Source organism: Hyperolius riggenbachi, chromosome 1 (genome assembly GCF_040937935.1).
Source record: "Hyperolius riggenbachi isolate aHypRig1 chromosome 1, aHypRig1.pri, whole genome shotgun sequence".
Lineage (NCBI taxonomy): Eukaryota > Metazoa > Chordata > Amphibia > Anura > Hyperoliidae > Hyperolius > Hyperolius riggenbachi.
The window spans coordinates 637,650,432-637,670,964 of record NC_090646.1 but is presented as its reverse complement, the minus strand read 5'-3'; the positions used below and the strand labels follow the sequence as shown (position 1 = coordinate 637,670,964).

The 20,533-nt window shown below is 44.1% G+C and overlaps 1 protein-coding gene across 3 annotated transcripts in view; it reads left to right on the top strand.

The window, feature by feature from the left end:
* NEDD4L (NEDD4 like E3 ubiquitin protein ligase) overlaps nt 1-20,533 on the top strand; it is a 491,133-nt gene that overhangs the window by 144,666 nt on the left and 325,934 nt on the right. For all 3 annotated transcript variants that reach the window (XM_068251284.1, XM_068251285.1, XM_068251286.1), the window contains exon 2: nt 10,866-10,939. In XM_068251284.1, the coding sequence (XP_068107385.1) occupies nt 10,866-10,939 (74 nt within the window). The remainder of the gene's footprint in view (nt 1-10,865; nt 10,940-20,533) is intronic.

Below are 20,533 nucleotides of genomic sequence, written 5' to 3'. Positions count from 1 at the left end.
TACGCAAAATGCATTGCATTTTGACACCTACAAGGGGACAGGGAAGCACTGTGTTTAGCTGTAGCATCCAGGACGAGACTGGATTGAGTGCAGCGATTGAGTGAATGATTAGTAAATGATTTTACCAAAAGTCTGTTTATTCCTTCTTTTACAGCGCTTTATGCTGGGTACACACCGTACATTATTCTGGCAATGTTCCTGGCAGTTTTTTTTTTTTTTCATAGAACTGAACGAAAATCTATGGAAAAAACTAAAATAAGATTTTATACATACCTGGGGCTTTCTCTAGCATCATGCGCACGGATCACTCCCACTCCGCCATCCTCCGCTGCCTGCACCCCTGGTTTCAGGTCCTGTTACTTCGGCCAGTCTGCTGAAGAGGAAGTGCGCTCTCTATGGATATATCTCCAGCGGCCGCTGGAGAGTTATGGTCCATACTCACTGGCTACAAATGTCGCCGCAACACGCGGCGCGTGTGTTGCAGCGACAGGTTGCCCGTGAGTATGCGGCGTTGCACGGGCGCGCAGCCCGAACTGTTGCTCGTCGCTGATGTCGCCGGGCGATTGAACCGCTCCATCGCCTGTCGACAGTCGCCGCCGCAACTCCGCCGCAACTGTCGCTAGTCCGCGTGAGTACGTGGACTAGCGACAGCAACAAGATAAGAAATGCATTGGGCTTCCGGCGGGGGGAGGAGCGACAGCTTCCGCCGCATCAGTTGCTAGGTCCCTCCGCCGTGTGTATGCGGAGGGACCTGGCGACGAGCTGTCGCCGGCCTGTTGCACACACGCTCACGTGTGCTGGCGACAGGCCAAAAAGTTGCCCGTGAGTATTGGGCCATTAAGTAGAGAGTGCACTTAGCTGCCTGCAGCTCCAGTAACTGTTCCCGTTACTTCGGCCAGTCTGCGCAAGCAATCTTTTATTATTTCTGATCTCTGGTTTTCTTTAAGCCTTCCTGAACTGAAGGATATGGAGGCTGACTTATTTACCGTATAGCCTCGAATACGTCGACCTTGTGTAATGTTGTGTATAATATTTGACGCTCTTAAAGGGGCTCTGTGGGAGTGCTTGAGGATGAAAACCACCATTTACCTGGGGCTTCTATCAGCCCCCTGTAGCAGTAATGTCCCTTGCTGTCCTCCTCCGATCCCCAATTCCCCGCCGCGGCACACAGTCCAACTGCAGCTGCGCGGCCGTGGCCTGCTCGCTCCCGCCCGTGTCATCGGAAGCTTACTGCACAGGCACAGTACAAGAAAACTTTGTACTGCGTCTGCGCAGTAAGCTTCCGATGACGTGAACGGCAGCGTGCATTAGGCTATGACAGACTATTAATGCCTGGTGCCAGCAGCGGGGAACGGCAGATCGGGGGAGGACGGCGTGGGACATTACTGCTACATGAGGCAGATAGAAGCCCCAGGTAAGTGGCAGTTTTTCTCCTCAGGCACCCCCACAGAATCCCTTAAAGCTGTAAATTTGTTCTGACTCGGGTAAAAGTCTACCCAACAAAGTTAATTGCTGTGCTCAGGGCCGGCCTTAGGTTTCACAGCGCCCTGAGCGAAAACTGATTTTTTTTTTTTTTTTTGCCCCCCCTCATCCTCTTCCCACGTGCATATACACACACACACACAGGCCCATATGCAACTCCCCTTTTCACCTGAGATATCTCTTAGGACAGTGGTTCCCAACCTTTTTGACGTTGTGACACATCACGCCAAATGCTCAGATCTCCATGACACATCACATATGTATAATAGAAAAAATACTATTAATACCGTATTTTCCGGTGTTTAAGACGACTGGGCGTATAAGACGACCCCCCAACTTTTCCAGTTAATATATTGAGTTTTGGATATATTCGCTGTATAAGACTACCCTTCTTCCAATGCACACCAAATAAAAATTTAAAATACATCATATACTGGTGCTATGTATGAACAGATACTGGTGCTGTACTGTACATAACAGTATATAGATGATTGACTGGTTGGATTCGTCAACTCTCCCTCCCCCTAAGCGGATTGGTCAGCTCTCCTTGTCTACCTGTTTATCAGAGCGGTAAGGAAGATTACATCGTGCTGTGCCCATAAAACACGCCGCTTTCACCCTTCTGGCCCACGCTTGTATCCTCCTTCTCTGCCTCTCAGATCTCGCGCCTGCGCCGCTTCACTACAGTCCTCAGCAGCGAGGTTTGAGAGTCAGTAACATGATAGGGCGTATCATCCGGCATCAATGACACCTGGCGTATAAGGCGACCCCTGACTTTTCAGATGATTTTTAAGGGGTAAAAAGTAGTCTTGTATGCCAGAATATACAGTAACCACAAATGGATGGAAGGAGTGCATTATCCTGAATACACTTAAAAATGAAGGCTAGAACCTTTCAGGAATATTAATAAAAACAATCAGTGGGACAGTTATCCGCCTCCCCCCATTTAGAAGGATAGCACAGCACTGACAATTTGCACCACACGTTATAGCCGCTGTGTGGCTATCTCACCCCCCCCCCCCCAAACGCCCTCAGACTCAGAATAGGTAGGTAGCCAGGTATAGGTGACCCCCGTATAGGATCACATGTGTAGGTGCCCTCAATATAGGTAGCCAAGCATAGGGGCCCCCAGTATAGGAAGTCAGTTGAAGGTCTCCATCCCCCCATAGGTAGCCAGGCGTAGGTTCCTCCAGTATGGGTAGCGATGTGTTGGTGCCCTCAGTAAAGGTAGCCAGCTATAGATGCCCCCAGTATAGGAAATCAGATGCAGGTGCCCTCAGTATAGGCAACCAGCTATAGGTGCCCCCTTGGAAGCCGGCGCCCTGAGCGACCGCTCTGGTCGCTCATATCAAAGGCCGGCTATAGCTGTACTTGGGGCCAGGAACAATTATTGGCTGCACTTGGGGACCAGTGGGGGTTATTGACTGCACTGCGTACAGTATTGCAGGCATAAACTCCTCCTGTCCCTTAAAGCGAACCTTAAGTCACCTAAAAAAAATGAGATGAACTCACCTGGGGCTTCCCTCAGCCCCCAGCAGCCTCCTGGCCGCAATAGCAGCATAGGGGGCGATATACAGGCTGGGAACGCGAACAATCACTCGCGTTCCCATGCCTGTCGGCCGGTGACGGCGAAACCGGAAGTCGTCGCCGGCGGGTCCAGAGGCATCGGAGCGGAGCTGCGAGGGCACCGATCGTCTGCTGGGGGCTGAGGGAAGCCCCAGGTGAGTTCATCTCATTTTTTTTAGGTGACTTAAGGTTCGCTTTAAGTGCAGCCAATACCTCCTCCAGGCCTTGGTGCAATTATTCAGCCCCTTTCCTGCCGCTTAGTATTTTTCCCCTTTCCTTGTTAGGGCCTGTACACACTGCTGCGCTTGCGTTGCGTTTTTAAAAACGCATGCGTTTTTAAAAACGCAAGGTCTTTTGAAAAAGAATGAAAATTGTGATGACTTGTACACACTGGTGCGATGCGTTTTTAAAAAAACGCAAACGCAGTGCCTGCTGCGCTTTTTTAAGCGCAGCGCATGAAAAACGCATTAAAAACGCATGCGCTTGCGTTTTTGCCTGCGTTTTTCAGAAGTCAGTATCCCAGAAGACTCTGCAATCTCCTGATTCCTGTTGAAATGTAAACTAGAAAAAAAACAAAGGATTCTTTAGCCAATCAGCAATTACAAGAAAAACGCAAACGCACAAAAAACGCAGGCAAAAGCGCATGCGTTTTTAAAACTACAGGCACTTTAAAAACGCATGCGCTTGCGTTTTTGCCTGCGTTTTTCAGTGTGTACAGGCCCTTAGTTGTTGTGGCCAGGACTTTCAGATCTGTGCTTTGTTTGCAATTCCGTTATCAACGTGTCGCTTACCACCTGGGTAAATTGCTGCAGATGGGAATGTCACTAATTGGGCACACATTGCTCAGTGTTTCTGTCTCTCGTGTATAAGTCGACCCCAATACTTAGTGATTCAGACCTACATTTCCAGACTTATAGTACAGTTTATACAGTGTTTCCTTTTAACCATGCAGATTGCACAGCTGTCCTGCTTAGTGTCTGCCTACTTTTATTATTATCATTTAGTATTTTTATATAGCGTCGACCTCTTCCGCAGCGCTGTTCAGAGTATATTATCCTTTAATTGTCCCTCAGAGGGACATGTATTGTGTGTGTAGTGTCTGACTCAGTCTAGGGCCAGTTTTAGGGGGAAGCCCCCTAAATCTGTATGTTTTGGGGATGTGGGAGATAACCGGAGTGCTTGGAGGAAACCCACGCCGACACAGGTAGAACATACAAACTCCATACTTTTGGCCCTGAACATGCATGCCAATCAGATGTTTTTCACCCTAAGGGCTCAGACCCACTATAAGCGCTTTTTTGAGCGTTTGCGATTGATTTGCGCTTTCTGAGAGCTTTTTGAAAATCTCTCCGATTCACTCATTAAAATCACGGTAAAAATCACCAACGGTGTTTTTTTTTTTTTGTGTGACTTTTTACCGCAATTTTACATGAAAGTGAATGAGAGCGATTATTAAGTGCTGAGTGCTAATCAATTGCAAGCTCTTAAAAAAAGCGCTTATAGTGTGTCTGAGCCCTAAGTCTGAATTAGCCCCATGGTTGTGTCAGGTGTGTGATTTAGGCACTACTGCAGCCAAAATGATCAGCAGAACTGCCAGGCAACTGGTATTGCTTAACCACTTTAGCCCCAGCGGTACGAATTTCTCCGTCCCTTTTTTCCCCCCTAAAAAACCAGGGACGGAGAAATCCGTACCTTCCGCGCTACCGCCGCTGTCCGCGCTCCCGCCGCTCGTGCGCGCGCGCCGCTCGTGCGCGCCGCCGCCCGCTCGCCCGGAGATCAATGAATGGGAAAATCCATTCCCGTTCGCTGATCTAGCCCCCGCAATGATCTGCTGCTTCTTTCAGAAACAGCGAGATCATTGTGAATCTCCCAGCCTCCTACTGCTTCCTGTAAGCGTCCTTCCGGACGCTTACAGGTCGCATGTAAACAAACACTCTGTGGCCATCTTGTGGCCAAATAGTAAACTACACCCTAAAAGCATTTTACATATACAAACATTACATTTACACAATAAATTAACTCATTACCTCCCACACTCCCCAATTTTTATTTTTATTTTTGTAATTAAAAAAAAAAAAAAAAAAAAAAAAAATACAATAAAAAAAAAAACATAAATAGTTACCTTAGGGACTGAACTTTTTAAATATTTATGTCAAGAGGGTATAACACTGTTACTTTATAAACTGCGGGCTTGTAATTAGGGATGGATGCAAAACTGAAAAAAATGCACCTTTATTTCCAAATAAAATATTGTCGCCAAACATTGTGATAGGGACATAATTTAAATGGTTTTATAACCAGGACAAATGGGTTAATCCATTTCATGGGTTTTAATTACAGTAGCATGCTTTATTTAAAAACTATAATGGCTGAAAACTGAAAAATATTTTTTTTCCACATTTTTTCCTATTTCCCCATTAAAACACATTTAGAATAAAATAATTCTTGGCATAATGTCCCACCTAAAGAAAGCCTAATTGGTGGCGAAAAAAACAAGATATAGTTCATTTCATTGGGATAAGTAATAATAAAGTTTTATAGACGAATGAATGGAAGGAGCGCTGAAAGGTGAAAATTGCTCTGGTGGTCAGGGGGTAAAACCCCTCAGAGTGAAGTGGTTAAAAGGAAACAAATATGGCAGTCAACGTATCTTTCTCTGTTTAGGTCAGGCATGAGCAAACTCGGCCCTCCAGCTGTTACGGAACTACAAGTCCCACAATGCATTTGCCGTTGAGTCCTGACTGTGGCTGTCAGACTCCTGCAATGCATTGTGGGACTTGTAGTTCCTTAACAGCTGGAGGGCCAAGTTTGCCCATGCCTGGTTTAGGTGTACTTTTGTATTGAGGCCTTTTAGCCAGCACTTGAAGTGCTTTGCTTACAACATGAACTGACAATATCAAAGCACCAATAAGTGTACTATAGGTCAATTTGCAAATAGTGTTTTGTGGGTGCTCGTAAAAAGCAAATGCAAGCCCAGCAATGCGACACACAGTCCACCAGTAGGTGACACTCCAGCTTGTTGCACATGTGACTTTTGCAAAATTGTTTTCAGGGCACCCTTTGGGCAACACTTCACTTGCGTTTTTTGTTTGTTTGTTTGTTTTTTTTATTTATTTTTTAGCAATGTGTGTTGAGATCATTTTCTGGTCTTGCAGATGAGTGAGATGGGTTCCTGTAGTTCACACCATATTTGGGTTGGTCATCTTTATAGCTGATCCATGTCCACTGATTTATTGCTTCCGGAAGGAACTAGACCTCGACCCCTATAGGAAGTGCTTGGCCAACTATGCTGAGTCCTCTGTAGGTAATTTATTGCACTGGTTTCCAGGCAATGTGATGCCCGGCAAGGTTATTACCACTTAATTACGAGATGTGTCATCTTGTGCACAGGCAGCTCACTGGAACAAGTTTATTGACCACCTCAGACAGGTCAGTAATTGGCTCTGCCAATTAAGTATTTGATGAATGGAGACGGTTTGCCTGACAGACCTTCTAATCACTGCTGCTGTGTCAAGGGAATAAGACTGTCCTGGAAGATGGTGACATCATGGCTCAATCTAAGGCCTTGCAGAGGCTTCATGATCCTGTGCTGAGCAATCCCCCCTTCCCCAACCCGTTGGAGCTCTTGAGGTAGCATGGAAACGGCTCTGAAACAGGACCAGTGGTCGGCGCCGTTGGCCCTTAAGACTTCTAAGCACAATTTATAGCAAACCAGTCCTCCGTCTGAGAAACAGCTCTACTGTTCAATACTAAAGATTGATGCCTGCCTATATATTTTGATATATTCCTCAGTGTCAGAATGTAATAGATCTCTGAGCATCTTTTAAAGGACAACAGAGGTAACCTGAGATAGACATGTGTATGTACAGTGCCAATCACACAAGTAACTATGTTGTGTTCCTTTTTTTTTTTTTTCTCTGCCTGAAAGATTTAAACATCAGGTTGGCAAGTGACAGTTTGTCTGGGTCGACTGCATAGGACTGGGTCAGACTATAGCATAACCCTCACTGATAAGTAATTACAGCCATAAAACACTTGCCTTGCAGAAACTGGCTTCTGAGAGCAGAAAATAGATAAAAAGGGTCAATAATTCATTGAAGTTTGCCAGAGCTCAAATCTATGAAGGTGTCAATGAGCAGCGACAATGAAAACCTAGATTTAAATAAAAAAATACTGTCGGGTATGTTTTAAAAAAGTAATTTTTAGGAGGATAGATACAATTGTTTTTCACATCAGGTTACATAGGCCTGGTTTTAAAAGGACCTCCGGTGTGAAAATAAAAACTGAAGTAGCCTATAACTGACAGCAGCTTCCCTTTTAGATAATGGGTTGATGACCTTGCCTTCAGTGCACCAGCAGGATTTGGAACTAGTTCTCTCATCAGCTATTTTCTCAAAAATGATTTACAATAATGTATGTAAATTGCACAGTGCTGTGGAAGACTATACTGCAATGAGTACATGGACAGGGCTTGGCAAAGGCTGTGGAGGCTCTAGCCTCGGGGCGTACAGCCTTGAGGGCACACCCATGCTCCGCACCCTCCTGAGTACACATCCATGCCTGGCCATATGCACTGTAAAAGTGCTCATCACCTCTTTGCTCTGCGCTGGGATCTCCAGTCATGTCGCAGTCTCATAGCATCAACTCTCTCTCTCTAGCGGCATCTCATTACGTGCGCCACCAGAGGGCGACATAGAGAGCAGATGCTGAAGTCTGTGACATGACTGGGGAGAAGAAAGTGCACTGCTTGCGACTGTACATTTTGAAGGGCTGTCTGATACTGTGGGTACATTCTAGCTATCTAAACTGGGGAGGGAGACTGCTTAAAATTGTGGGCACATCTGGCTACCTATAGTGGGGGAGGGGGGTAAACTACCGAATACTGAGGCCACACCCACTACATACACTTGAAATTGCCATCCATGCAATTACCTGCGCAGACTGCCCTTCTAAGGAGCTCCTAATATAACCATACCTACCTACCACAATTCCTACCATAGTTTACTTACCTGAGTTTTTTTGTTGGGATGATGGAGAAAACTGGAGTGCCTTGAGCAAACCACCGCGAACACTAACCTGCTTGAAATTTGGACCTGGGACTTGAAGAGGAATTTAGCTACTGATTTGGGTGAAGTTCAATCCTGGGTTTGATACCCTCTTTCCCGCGATAAATCTTTACATTGCTCTAATAATCAGGAAGGTCTGTGTGGCTGATTATTGTGGTGAAACCCCTCCCACAGTATGATGTCATGACCATGGTCCTGACCGTTTCCTATCTGTGAACCTGGTTTCATTATGGGAAATACTGCTTAATTGGCAGTTGGAAAAAGTTGTCATCTTCCTCTGTGCATAGAATTCTCAGTAACGAACATTTTACAATGGACAATTACTGACTAAATCTTTAAATGAATATTGTAAAAACATAAGCAAATGTATTGTTTTTACTACAGTTCCTTTTTAAAGGGAACCTTAACTGAGAGGGATATGGATGTTTCCTGTCAAACAATACCGGTTGCTTGGCAGTCCAGCTGATCTCTGTGACTGCACTAGTGGCTGAATCACACACCTGAAACAAGCATGCAGCTAATCCAGTCTGACTTCAGTCAGAGCACCTGATCTGCATGCTTGTTCAGGGGCTGTTGGGCTGTAGGTTACCTTTAAGCACTACTAAGCAGCGTATGCATGTTCCATTAGCTACAGAAGGAGCGGATGCTTGTAAAACTACTACACACTAGCCCAAATTCATTTTTTATTTCTAGTTCCTTTTATTTTTAATGACTTTTTTTTTTTTTTTTGTCTAGTTTATATTCCTAGCTAATTTGTGAAAATGTTTTACACAATATTATGTATTTTGCTAGGTACTTTCCTGTTTGCGACTGTTAAAATATTATTAATTGGTATAAACAGAGCATATAATTAAAGTGCAGTCTATAACATTTATTTTGAGTTGATGGTAAACAAACAAATGAGCTGTTCCAGAGCGATACCCAGAAGAATAATATGCAAATTATTACAGTTTCTGTGCGTTTCAGGAAAGAAATACTGCAGTTATTAAAGTTAAAACAGCTAAACTTTTATTGCTGTTTTAAAACCACATAAAATCCAAATGCATTCTTGTTAAAGGACAACTGAAGCGAGAATATGGAGGCTGCTATATATTTTTTTTTCTTTTAAACCATACCAGTTGCCAGGCAGCCCTGCTGATCTATTTGGCAGCAGTAGTGTGAATAACACCAGAAACAAGCATGCAGCTAATCTTGTCAGATCTGACAATGTCAGAAAGGCCTAGTGCACACCAGAGCGGTTCTGCTGCGTCTTGCGATCCGCTTGCGGCTGCGGATACGCTTGGATAATGTATTTCAATGGGCTGGTGCACATCAGAGCGGGAGGCGTTTTGCAGAAACGCATACTCCCGGGCTGCTGCAGATTTTGGATTGCGGATGAGTTTCTGCCTCAATGTTAAGTATAGGAAAAATGCAAACCGCTCTGAAAAACGGCATTTCAGAGCGATTTTGCAGGCGTTTTTTTGTTACAGTAGCTGTTCAGTAACAGATTTACTGTAACAATACATGAAATCTACTACACCAAAACCGCTTCACAAAACCGCATAAAGCTAGCTGAAACGCTACAGAAAAAGAAGAAAAAGCGTTTCAAAATCTGCTAGCATTTTGCGGATCTGCTAGCGGTTTTTGGTGTGCACTAGGCCAAAGACCCGATCTGCTGCATGCTTGTTCAGGGCCTACGGCTAAAAGTATTAGAGACAGAGGATCAGCAGGACTGTCACTTAAAAGGAAATAAATATGGCAGCCTCCATATCCCTCTTTGTTGTTGTCCTTTAACCACTTCAGGATTCGGCGTACGCTTAACTACGCCCCTGAATCCTGAAGTGGATTGCATGGAAACGGCCGCTCGTATGAGCGGCCTTTCCATGTCAGTTCACGGAGGGTGTCTCCGTGAACACCCTGCGAGCCGCCGATCGTGGCTCGCAGGGTAAATGTAAACACACGGGGAAGATCTTCCCCGGTGTTTACATGTATACGGCGCTGCTGCGCAGAAGCGCCGTGGCGGAGATCGGCGATCCCCGGCCTCTGATTGGCCGGGGACCGCCGGCACCTGATAGGCTGAAGCCTATCCCATCAGGCGCAGGACGGAATTCCGTCCTGCGCCGCTCACAGGGGGAGGTAGAGGGAGGGAAGGGGAAGGCGGCCAGGAAGCGCTGCGGAGGGGGGCTTTGAAGAGAGCCCCCCCCCGCAAGCGCAAGCAGCCGGCGGCGATCAGACCCCCCCAGCAGGACATCCCCCTAGTGGGGAAAAAAGGGGGGGAAGTCTGATCGGCCTGGCTGCTAGCTGATCGGTGCTGCGGGCTGGAGAGCCCACGCAGCACCGATCAGCAAAACCACCCGGTATCCGGAAGTGGTTAAAAGTCAAGCTTTGTAGCAATATTCCTGTTTGTGTTTGAGCTTACTGTTATGTAGACTCAGATAGGAAACCAGTATAACAAGTTAGAACCCTTTACTGAAGAAAAACATGCAGACCTATATCCTACGCCACCATCAGGAAGTGCAGAGAGAATACAGAGTAAATACAGGAAATGACAATCCCATTAATATTACTATTGCATGGTACACACAGTGACATATTGTGGTTGTTTTACTAGATTGCAACTGTTAAAACTCCAACAGTTTTACATTTTGGAATTTCTGGTTTTTATCTTGTTTTGGTTTTCTTCCTACTTACAGAAATTATCATTTAATTTGTGTGACTGATTTGTATTTGCCTTCCTGTTGGAGATAACCTATTGTCATGTTTTTCCTACAGGAAGAATCTCGCATCCTCAGAGTTAAGATCGTGTCGGGGATTGACTTGGCGAAGAAGGATATCTTTGGAGCAAGGTAACTGTTAATGTCTGGAATTTGAGGGGAGACTGGAGACCCAAAATGACAATTAGCCAGTTACTGAGATGCAGGGCTTGGGGGGTCAGTACATAAGTCCTTCGACAACAGAAAGGGGCTTCAGAAGAGCAAGTGTTAAACTAGAGTCCTCTATGCAGATGAGCTTTTTTAACAGTTTATGGAATACAGCTAGGTGTCCTGAAAAGTAAATGGAAGCTAAACTTAACTGGTTAACTATCTAGAACTAGATATACTCGTCGAGATAGGGCGCCGCTTAAGTCTAACTGGATGGGTATCTGCATTCAATGTTTAAGCGGTGGGTGCACATGCATGCACGCATGACCACCGCTTGGAAAATTGCAGTGCCTGTAATGAATGGACATGACCTCGATCAGGGGCCTTGTTCATTCATAAAAAAGAATGCAAATGAAAGTAAAACACACTTCCTGGTAAACCAGGGAGTGTTTCTAGTGGCGAAAAGTAAAATTACACATCAAAGATTTTTAGAAATCTGACATTACTGACAGATTTTGGACTAGCCTATCTTCTCATGGGAGGTTCTAAGGGTTTTCTTTATTTTTAAAAGCACTTCGTGAATGGCAGTTGCTCTGTCCAACTGCCAACAAAATGTGCAGGGAGGCTGGCCAGCATATTTGTATAAATCCTTTTCAGGGAATGTCTTTATAAAGAATAAAGGCCATGCTGAGAATCCCCCATGAAGAGATGGACTAACCCTAAACCTGTTGGTAATGTCAGATTTCAGACTACTTACTGTAATTGACAGCAGCATAGGAGAAAAGTAATTTATGGCTCATTTTACTCTGGAAGAAATGTACTTCTTTGTATGTTTTTTTTTTTTTTTTTTTTCCCCAAGATTTTCACGACCGTTCCTCCTTTAAGGTGGCAGAGACCGCTGGTACTTAAAGAGAACCTGTACCGAGTAAAAATATTTAAAATAAACACATGAGGTAACTTCAAATGAACATTGCATAGTTACCTTGCCATCAGTTCCTCTCAGAAGCTCACCATTTTCTTCTGACAATAATCCCTTCCAGTTCTGACAATATTTTGTCAGATCTGAAATATATCAGTTGCTGTCAATAAAATATCAGTTGCTGTGTCAGTTATAGCTGAGAGGAAAACGGATGTACCAGGTAATGTCTGTTTCCCTATGGCTCAAGTGGGCGATGTTACAGTTTAACAGTGTGCTGACCAGAAAGCGGTTATGGGTAATGGCCATTTTCAAAATGGAGGACGGAAAATGCCCTTGATCACAGTGAACAAATAGGACGTGGGACAGGAGAAAGACACTGAGGAGTAGACTACATGGAAGGTAAGTATGACTTGTGTATGCTTATTTTGACTTTTATTTTCAGTTCAGGTTTTCTTTAAGTGGTTAAGAATTGGTATTGGCAGCTGCTTTGGAAATGGGGATTTCCAGAAGCCAGCCCTGACACAGTATATATTACAAGATTAGTTATTGCACAACAAGGTAGCTGTGTGCAGTAGTAAGAGTTCCTGACCGCGGCTGATTTCCTGAAGAGAATTCTTCCCAGGACAGACCCGGCTCATATGCTCGGTGTGACGCACACAAGGAAGTGTTAGGGCTGGTTCAGACGGACGTTTGCAGAGCGTTTACTGCCAGCGTTCGGGGCTTGGCGTTAAACGCTCCCATTCAAGTGAATGGGAGCGTTTGTACCAAGCTTTTATGCGCGTTTGCACAAACGCGGCGTTCGGGTCCCGATTTTCACTGGCGTTCAAGGAGCCCCTGGAAGCTACATGTTGCTTCCAGGGGCGGTTAACCGCGACGAGTAATGTCCCCCTAGGGGAAGAAAAAACGCGACCGCATCCGAACGCATTGCGAACGCTGCTGAAAGCCTGAACGCATCACGAACGCAACGCCAACGAACGCGACGCCTCCAAACGTCCGTCTGAACCAGCCCTTACAGATAAAAACAATCACTGCACAATGTGGGAGGGATTCCTCTGCAGCAAATCCACAGCAAATAGTGTCCATTTCTTCATAATCCTGCTTAGTGGATCAACCGCTGAAATTCTCTTCATGCAGCAATACTGAGGTGGTCATGGAAACAAATGGGCAAAAGTGATATCGGCAGTCTACTAGTCTTACTGTTATGCAGTAGAATCTTGTTATAGTAAACTGATATAGTAAACCTCTGGATATAGTAAACTCAGTCCTCAGGACCTGACCACGCACCTGTATGAATATACAATGTATGACAAATGCTGATACACCAGACTTCTGATACAGTAAACTACTTGGCCAACTATAAAGGGAATCTACTGTATAATAAAGCAATACTGTGGCTGACAGAACTTTTAGTTTGTGTATGAAGTTTCCCTTTAAAGGGACTTTATAAATACTTATTAATAATAATAATCTAGTGTCAACCTCTTCCGTACAGACAGCATATATTGTCTTGTCACGAACTGTCCCTCAAAGGGGCTCCCAATCTAGTCCCTACCATAGTTATATCTCTATGTATCGTGTAGTGTATCTATCATAGTCTAGGGCCAATTGTACGTGGAAGCCAATTAATGTATCTGTTTTGGGGATGTGGGAGGAAACCAGAGTGCCTGGATGAAATCTCTGCAGACACTGGCAGAACATACAAACACCTTGCAGGTAGTACCCTGGCTGGGATTCGAATCGGGGACCTTGCGCTGCTTGGTGAGTGGTATCCACTATGCCACCGTTCTGCCCAATATTATTAATTATCATTATGTATTTACCGTATATAGCGCCAACATCTTCCACAGTGCTTTAGAGTACATACTGTTTTGGGCTATAAAACTTAATTTTTCTCCTCCAAAAGTGTGTGTGTGTGTGTGTGGGGGGGGAGTCACTGTCTTATAGTCCAAATGCAGGGAGTTCCTGACTTGTGATTGCCTGCCAATAGGAACCTTCAACCCACCGCAATGTCGGGGACTCCCTGTACTGCGCCCATGCAGAGGAGGACACAGGGGGACACAAAGGGGCATAGATGAGAACACAAGGACAGAGTCAGACACATGGGGACAGGGAGACACGAGGCACAAGGGGGGGACATGAGGTACATTGGCTCCCATAAACCACAAGATGCCCCTTCACCATGGATGCACCAGGTTTAGTATATATTTTATCCTCTGGTTTTTATCCTCTAAAGGTGGCCACACACGATACAAAAAAATGATCAGATCGTTTTTAGCGAATTGCCGTAAAATCTGATCTCCCGAAAACGGAAGCTTTTTTTTTTTTTTTCCCATTCGACTGAAAAATCTGATCGGATTTCCCGTTTTCTTCGATTTTTTTTTTTATTGATCCGGAATGCCAGATATTTTTCTTCAATCTTTCTAAAGACTGTCTGGTGTGTTTGGCAATTTATTAATATACACACCCCAGCAATTTTTGTCAGTTTCCAATCCATTTTTATCATAATTGGGGAAAGATTAAACATAGGTGTGTGGTACATTGGTCAGATTTTTGAAGTGTTACAATCAGTCAGAAAAATGTATTGCAATTCTTAAATTGAACAGATATTTAAAAAAAAAATTGTATGGTGTGGCCACCTTTAGACGCTCCTTACCATAAAACGCACCTCTGTTTATAGTCTGAGGGACAGTTAGTGACATGATTTACCATATTTTTCAGAGGGGCACACAATCTAATCACTGCCATAGTCCTATGGCCAGCGTAGTTTAGGGGGAAGCTGTTTAACCTATCTGTATGTTTTGGTTTATGGGAGGGATGTGTCCCAGCTGGCTTTCAATTTTAGGACCCAGCGCTGCAAGGCGATTGTTATCCATGCTTCCGCTCCTATAGGATATGAAGGCTTTGGAGTGGGAGGTGGGGCTGACTTTTTACAGGAAGTAAAAATTTACATATTTCAACTTCCTGTCTGCAATGATTGTGGTATGAGTTTCACTAGAAGATGATCACGAAATAAGGATTTTAGCCTTCTGCTTTTCCTCAGATGCTTCTGCACGGCTGCAAAATTTCGTCTATTTTTTATTTTTTTTTATTTTAACAAAACCAAGGTCTAAAACCATGGTGGCTTGCTGCCTATTGCTAGGCGGTGGAGTTGTGGCTTATGTTGTACCCCTATCTGTGAATCTTGCTGTTGTTCTGTGTAGCGCATGTAGCGGGGCTGAAGCGAGGTAGAGCGGAACTCTGCAGCAGTACAAATAACTGTACGGACAGCCGTGCTTCATTGCATCTCGCTGTCCCAGCGGTCTGCCATTTGTAAAGGGTAATGCTGAGGTAAACAAAACTATAATTTAGCATTTTACATACGGGAGTTCTCCGTGCCAAGGTTTCACAGATCTCTGTAACCGGGGGCAACAGAGCTTATCCTGACATCTCGAAAGAGACTGGATTCTGTCCATTGGCTCTGCACACTGAGAAATGTGCCTATTAAGACAGAATTTTGCTGCATGTGGTTTGTGCATTGGAAATGATCATCTGTTCTACACAGTAGAGCTTAAGCTTGTGGGTTTTTTTTGTTTTTTTTTTTTATGCAAAGTTCTGTGAGTGTGTGTATACCGTAAAACGTTCTACTTCCTAGTTTGCTTTGTTTACAAAGCTGTTTTTTCTGTACCAATATCATATGTATCTTGCTTGAAACCCCAAGTCTGTCATCTGTCCAAACTCCAAAAGTAAATCTCGCCAATCTCCGAAGAGAAGATGGACTAGTGTACTGGTTAAAGGACACCCGAGGCGAAAATAAACAAATGAAATAAACTATTGTATCTATCTTCCTTTTCCTAAAAATGAATTTTTAAGATATACCACAGTTTTGTTTTATGTTTAAATCTACTTTTTAGGTTTTAACTGGTTTTTGTTTTTGCTCATTCATGGATGTATGCCAGAGATAAAAATCTATGAACTATTGAACCTTTTTATCTCTTTCCTACTCCCAGAAGTCATTTACTGACGGGAAAGTGTTTTATAGTTGGAATTTCTCATCAGTGAGGGTCACACTGTAGTCACTTTCTCAGGACTGAGTCAGCCACTTGCATACCTGATATTTAACTCTTCCAGGCAGAGAAAGGGAAAAAAGGAATACAGCATAGTTATTATTCTGCTGAGCACTGTACAGACAAGTCACCTCTGGTATCCTTTTAAGGGCTCTGAATTTGAACATGGGCAAACAAGGTTCGAATCCTGGCTAGGGTCAGCACCTATCTCAGTAAGGAGTCCAAGGCAAGTCTCCCTAACACTGCCGGGTGGCCTTTTGAGCGCCCCTAGTGGCTGCAGCTCTTGAGCCCTTTGAGTCCGACAGGAGAAAAGCGCTATACGAATGTCCGGACCATAATGTTTTGATAAGAGCTTCAGAGTTGTTAGATTAATGCTAACTGTGACTGTCTTAAGAATATTTAATCAATGTAGCAAACCTAAATGTTATATTCAAGGAAAGAACCTATTACAATCAAATACACTAAAATCTGGTTGAAAAGGAGGTCGTGGTGGACCTGCCTCAAAGTGCATGACACAAAATGTTTTCTAAAACCGTTTAATAAAGACATAAATACCAGTTCGCCGTAATTTCTTGTTCCTCCCCTTTAGCAACAGGACCAACGCGTTTCACAGGAACTTTCTGCTTCAGGCAAGAATAGCGGGAGTCTCTGTATCGCAGTGGGTATAGGCTTGGCCCTTTTTTCTGCAATCTACAGAGTGACTTTTTAACCTGAGTGGGGTTGGGCTTGTCCTCCCCACCTACCGATACAGTGGTTGCCTTTGAGATAACCCACCTTTGCGTATTATTACTCCTATTACTATATGTTCATATACTAACTTATAAAACTGTATTGGGATCGCAGTTTCTCTCTCCCCAATTTTCAAATAAACTTATATGCATTTTTTGGGTTTTTTTTTGGTTTTTTTTTTACCGTGTATATACTCCAGTGTTCTCCCCAGAACTTTTTTCCAGCCGGGTGGTGAGAAAGTAGCCAGGTGGGGTGTGTTGAGAGAATGCAGGGCTGGCACTTTTCTGCGCAACTCTGCCTATGAGGAGGTAAGCCAATGACAGCCGGGTGGTCACCAAAACTAGCCGGGTGGAGCACCTGGCTAAAAGAGCCTGAGGAGAGCACTGCTCGCATATATGTCGACCTGCGTATAAGCCGAGGCACCAACTTTTCCCTCAGAAACCAGGAAAAAGTGATACTCTTCCCCCCCCCCCCCCCCCCCATATAGCCCCCTCAGAGTAGCCAGATGTGCCCCCAGTACAAGTCAGCCCCCCTCCCCTTAGCCAAATGTGTCCCAAGGATGATACAGCTGTGTTTCAAGACACCACTAGATGGCATCATAGATATGAGACATAGCGATTGCCACACAGGAAGAATCATAGCACCGCTGACTAGTTGCTTGCACTCTCCACATACCAGGGGACACAGGTAGACACAGCACACTCTGCACACCATGTTGCAGGGGATAGGGGGCCTGGACACAGCAGGGAGCCAGCAGGCAAGAGCAGGATCACTAGTGCACGATCCTTACGCTCCTCTGTCAGTAACAACCTGCTCCTCCATCCGTTCTGCTCCACTGACTCTCATATAAGCTGAGGGGGTACGTTTTCAGCACATTTTTGTGCAGCAAAATTAGGCTTCTACGCGAGTGTATAAGGTATGTCAACAGCCCTTCCTGTGTCAGCAGGGTTCCTTACAGGGATCCCCCCTACTTCCCTTGGTCTCTTCCACCTGCCAAGACTGCAGCATTTTAGAGGCCGGTGGCTTTGTGCAGAGAAGTAAAGGATCTGTTAAAGTGAACCTCCGGACTAAAAATCGACTCAGCAGCACTGAAAAGGCTTTGTGTTTCTTTAACAGTTTCACAGCATCAGAACTTTGTTTCTCTTATATAAGCCTCATTTTTAGCTGCACAGAAGAAAACTGCCCGGGCTTTTTTCCCCTGATGCTGTGCAAAGCATGATGGGATTTCTGATTTTGTTCTCGTTCTGCTGTTTTGGTGCAATTTTTTTTTTTTTTATTTTGAATTTGACATTTGAAGCCTAGCGTGTGCAGCTGGGAGGGGTAATCAGGACACAGGATAGTTGGAACTGTGTCTCCTGCTCCTTGTCACCTCCTTTCAACCAAACAGATGGCTGCCCCCATGACAAAGATGGCAGCCCCCATGAATCACAAACATTTGCCTGTTCTTTTAAAACAGGGTGGGAAAAATATTACATTACCTATCTATTCTAATTAACATAACTAATGTAACTTAATGACAGTATGTTTAGGCTGAAGTTCCCCATTAAGTCATTTCATTTCCCTTATTCATCTGGACTTAACTGTTATCAACATCCTTATTGACAGATGATGAGTAACAAAATGTCAATTGTCACTATAGCGGTCCTTTAAATTACGAACCGTGTTCTGATGGGTCTATAGCAATTTCCATATGATTTTTAATTTTTTTTTCTTTCCAGTTTGCAGCTAAACTGCAGTGCCTTGCATATTGTACTCGGAGCCTAGAGAGTTTTTCTACATAAGTTATGAAATGTACATCTTGTATGTATTTTAAATATCATTTTTCGCTAAGGTGGTCCTTTTAATTGCAGTGTCAACCTAGCCTCAGTGTCCTGTATGGATCAGGAGTTGGTCCTTAGGATGCCAATTCTGGTCACCTACTCCTACAGATTTGTCCCTAGGCTTCAGCCTCGCTTCAGTGGGAGAGGGTAGGAAGGGCAATGGTGAGGGGGGCAGGGTGCAGTGGATTCCGGCATTCTTTCTGTGTCCTTCACTCTGGGAAACGCACTCCTAAAAAAAAAAGTTATGGATATTTGCAGATGACCTGACTGATCCTTCTGTGCAAATAATGGGATAACTACAGCTGACCTGGTTGATCCTTCTGTTACACAATAACCAGTGATGCTCCCATGACTCTGTATGATGCATCTGCTGGAAGCAGACCTGATTTCACAAATGTACTGACACTCCTGCCATGTGCCAGTGATTGAGGAACTAGTCATTGTATCTAACTGTGACAAGTGAGTCTAATCTACTTCCCTTTTTAATCTGCTGGATTAGTGATGACTTTCACTGCCTGGCATAGGTTATAATTTAAGGAAACCTCAGGGTAGGTGCACACATAACATGAACGGTCGCTTTTTATGTCACGTGCGTTTTTTGTTTTTTTGTTTTTTGTCTGCGTTTTTACTGAGTTTTTTTATGGCCCTTTTTCCACTATCACAAACACCAGCGATTGCGATTTTTCATCAATTCTGTAATGCGATTGTGTATTTGCATTGCATTATCACTCTTAAAATCGCTCCAGAAAGCGATTGCGATTTCCAAATCGAATCACTATAGTGGAGAATACTTCTCATGATTTCTATGATAAAGTAACAACCCTAGAGATTAAAAATCACCAGTGATTTGTGATTTTGCTATTCAGCTGTGCAGTGGAAAATGGCCCTTACTGAGTTTTTTTGTGCGTTTGCGTTAGCATTTATTTATTTATTTTTACTGCAAATACTTTTTTCAGGCGTTTTGCGTGCATTCTAATTCGTTTGGCATATACAAAACGCATTTGCGTTGGAAAGAAGACACCCCAAGGTATTCCGTGAGGGGTATAGTGAGTTCATAGGTTTTATTTTTTTTTTTTTTTTTTTTTTTTGTCACAAGTTTGTGAGAACTAAAAAAAAATCTATTTCCACTAAGTGTCATTTTCCACTAACTTGTGACAAAACTTGTGACAAAAAATAAAGTCTTCTATGAACTCGCTATACCCCTCACGGAATACCTTGGGGTGTCTGCTTTCCAAAATTGGGTCACTTGTGGGGTTCCTATACTGCCCTGGCATTTTAGGGGCCCTAAACCGTGAGGAGTATTCTGGAAACCAAATAATTAAAATTGACCTGTGAAATCCTAAAGGTACTCATTGAACTATGCTATGTATTGAGATCCCTACTCTAAAAGCGTATATGTGAGTGGAACTTCTCGAAACACTCCCCTATGCATAGGGCAGGATGTTCAGGACAGGTGGGACAGTAAATAGTTGTGTCAGGCCTTATTCCAGCCTTCTTGCAGACACAACAAGCTTTTCTTTGGGTGTGTTGACCTGGGGCACTCGGAAAGTTATAAGCATAGTGCTTTTCATGTAGCCGGCTAACCAGGGCTGTGGAGTCGGTACAAAAATCTTCAGATGACTCAGTTTATGAAACCACGACTCCAACTCCGACTCCAGGTGCCCAAAATTGCTCAGACTCCACAGCCCTGCGGCTAACTACATCAGGGGGTTGGGGCACAGTTCCTCCTGGATACAGGAGTTCTAAAACGATCTCTTCCTGAAATTGAAGGAAGGGTCCCATTTTCTCAGCCTTTGTGTAGAGACCAAAATTATTGTACGTTGCCAATTGAATTAAACATACAGACACCTTTTTATACCAGCTTCTGGTCCTTAGGCAAACTAGAGACCCTACATCTGGTCGTTGAAATGTCCACCCCTCCCATGTTTGTGTTCTAATTGTGGATGGTGAGGGGTTTTTCAACAACCTCAGTTGCCCGTCGAATTTGGACTGCTGTGTCTGCGTGAATGGTGGACAGAAGGTAAACATCCCTCTCGTCCTTCCATTTCACTGCAAGAAGGTCTTTGTT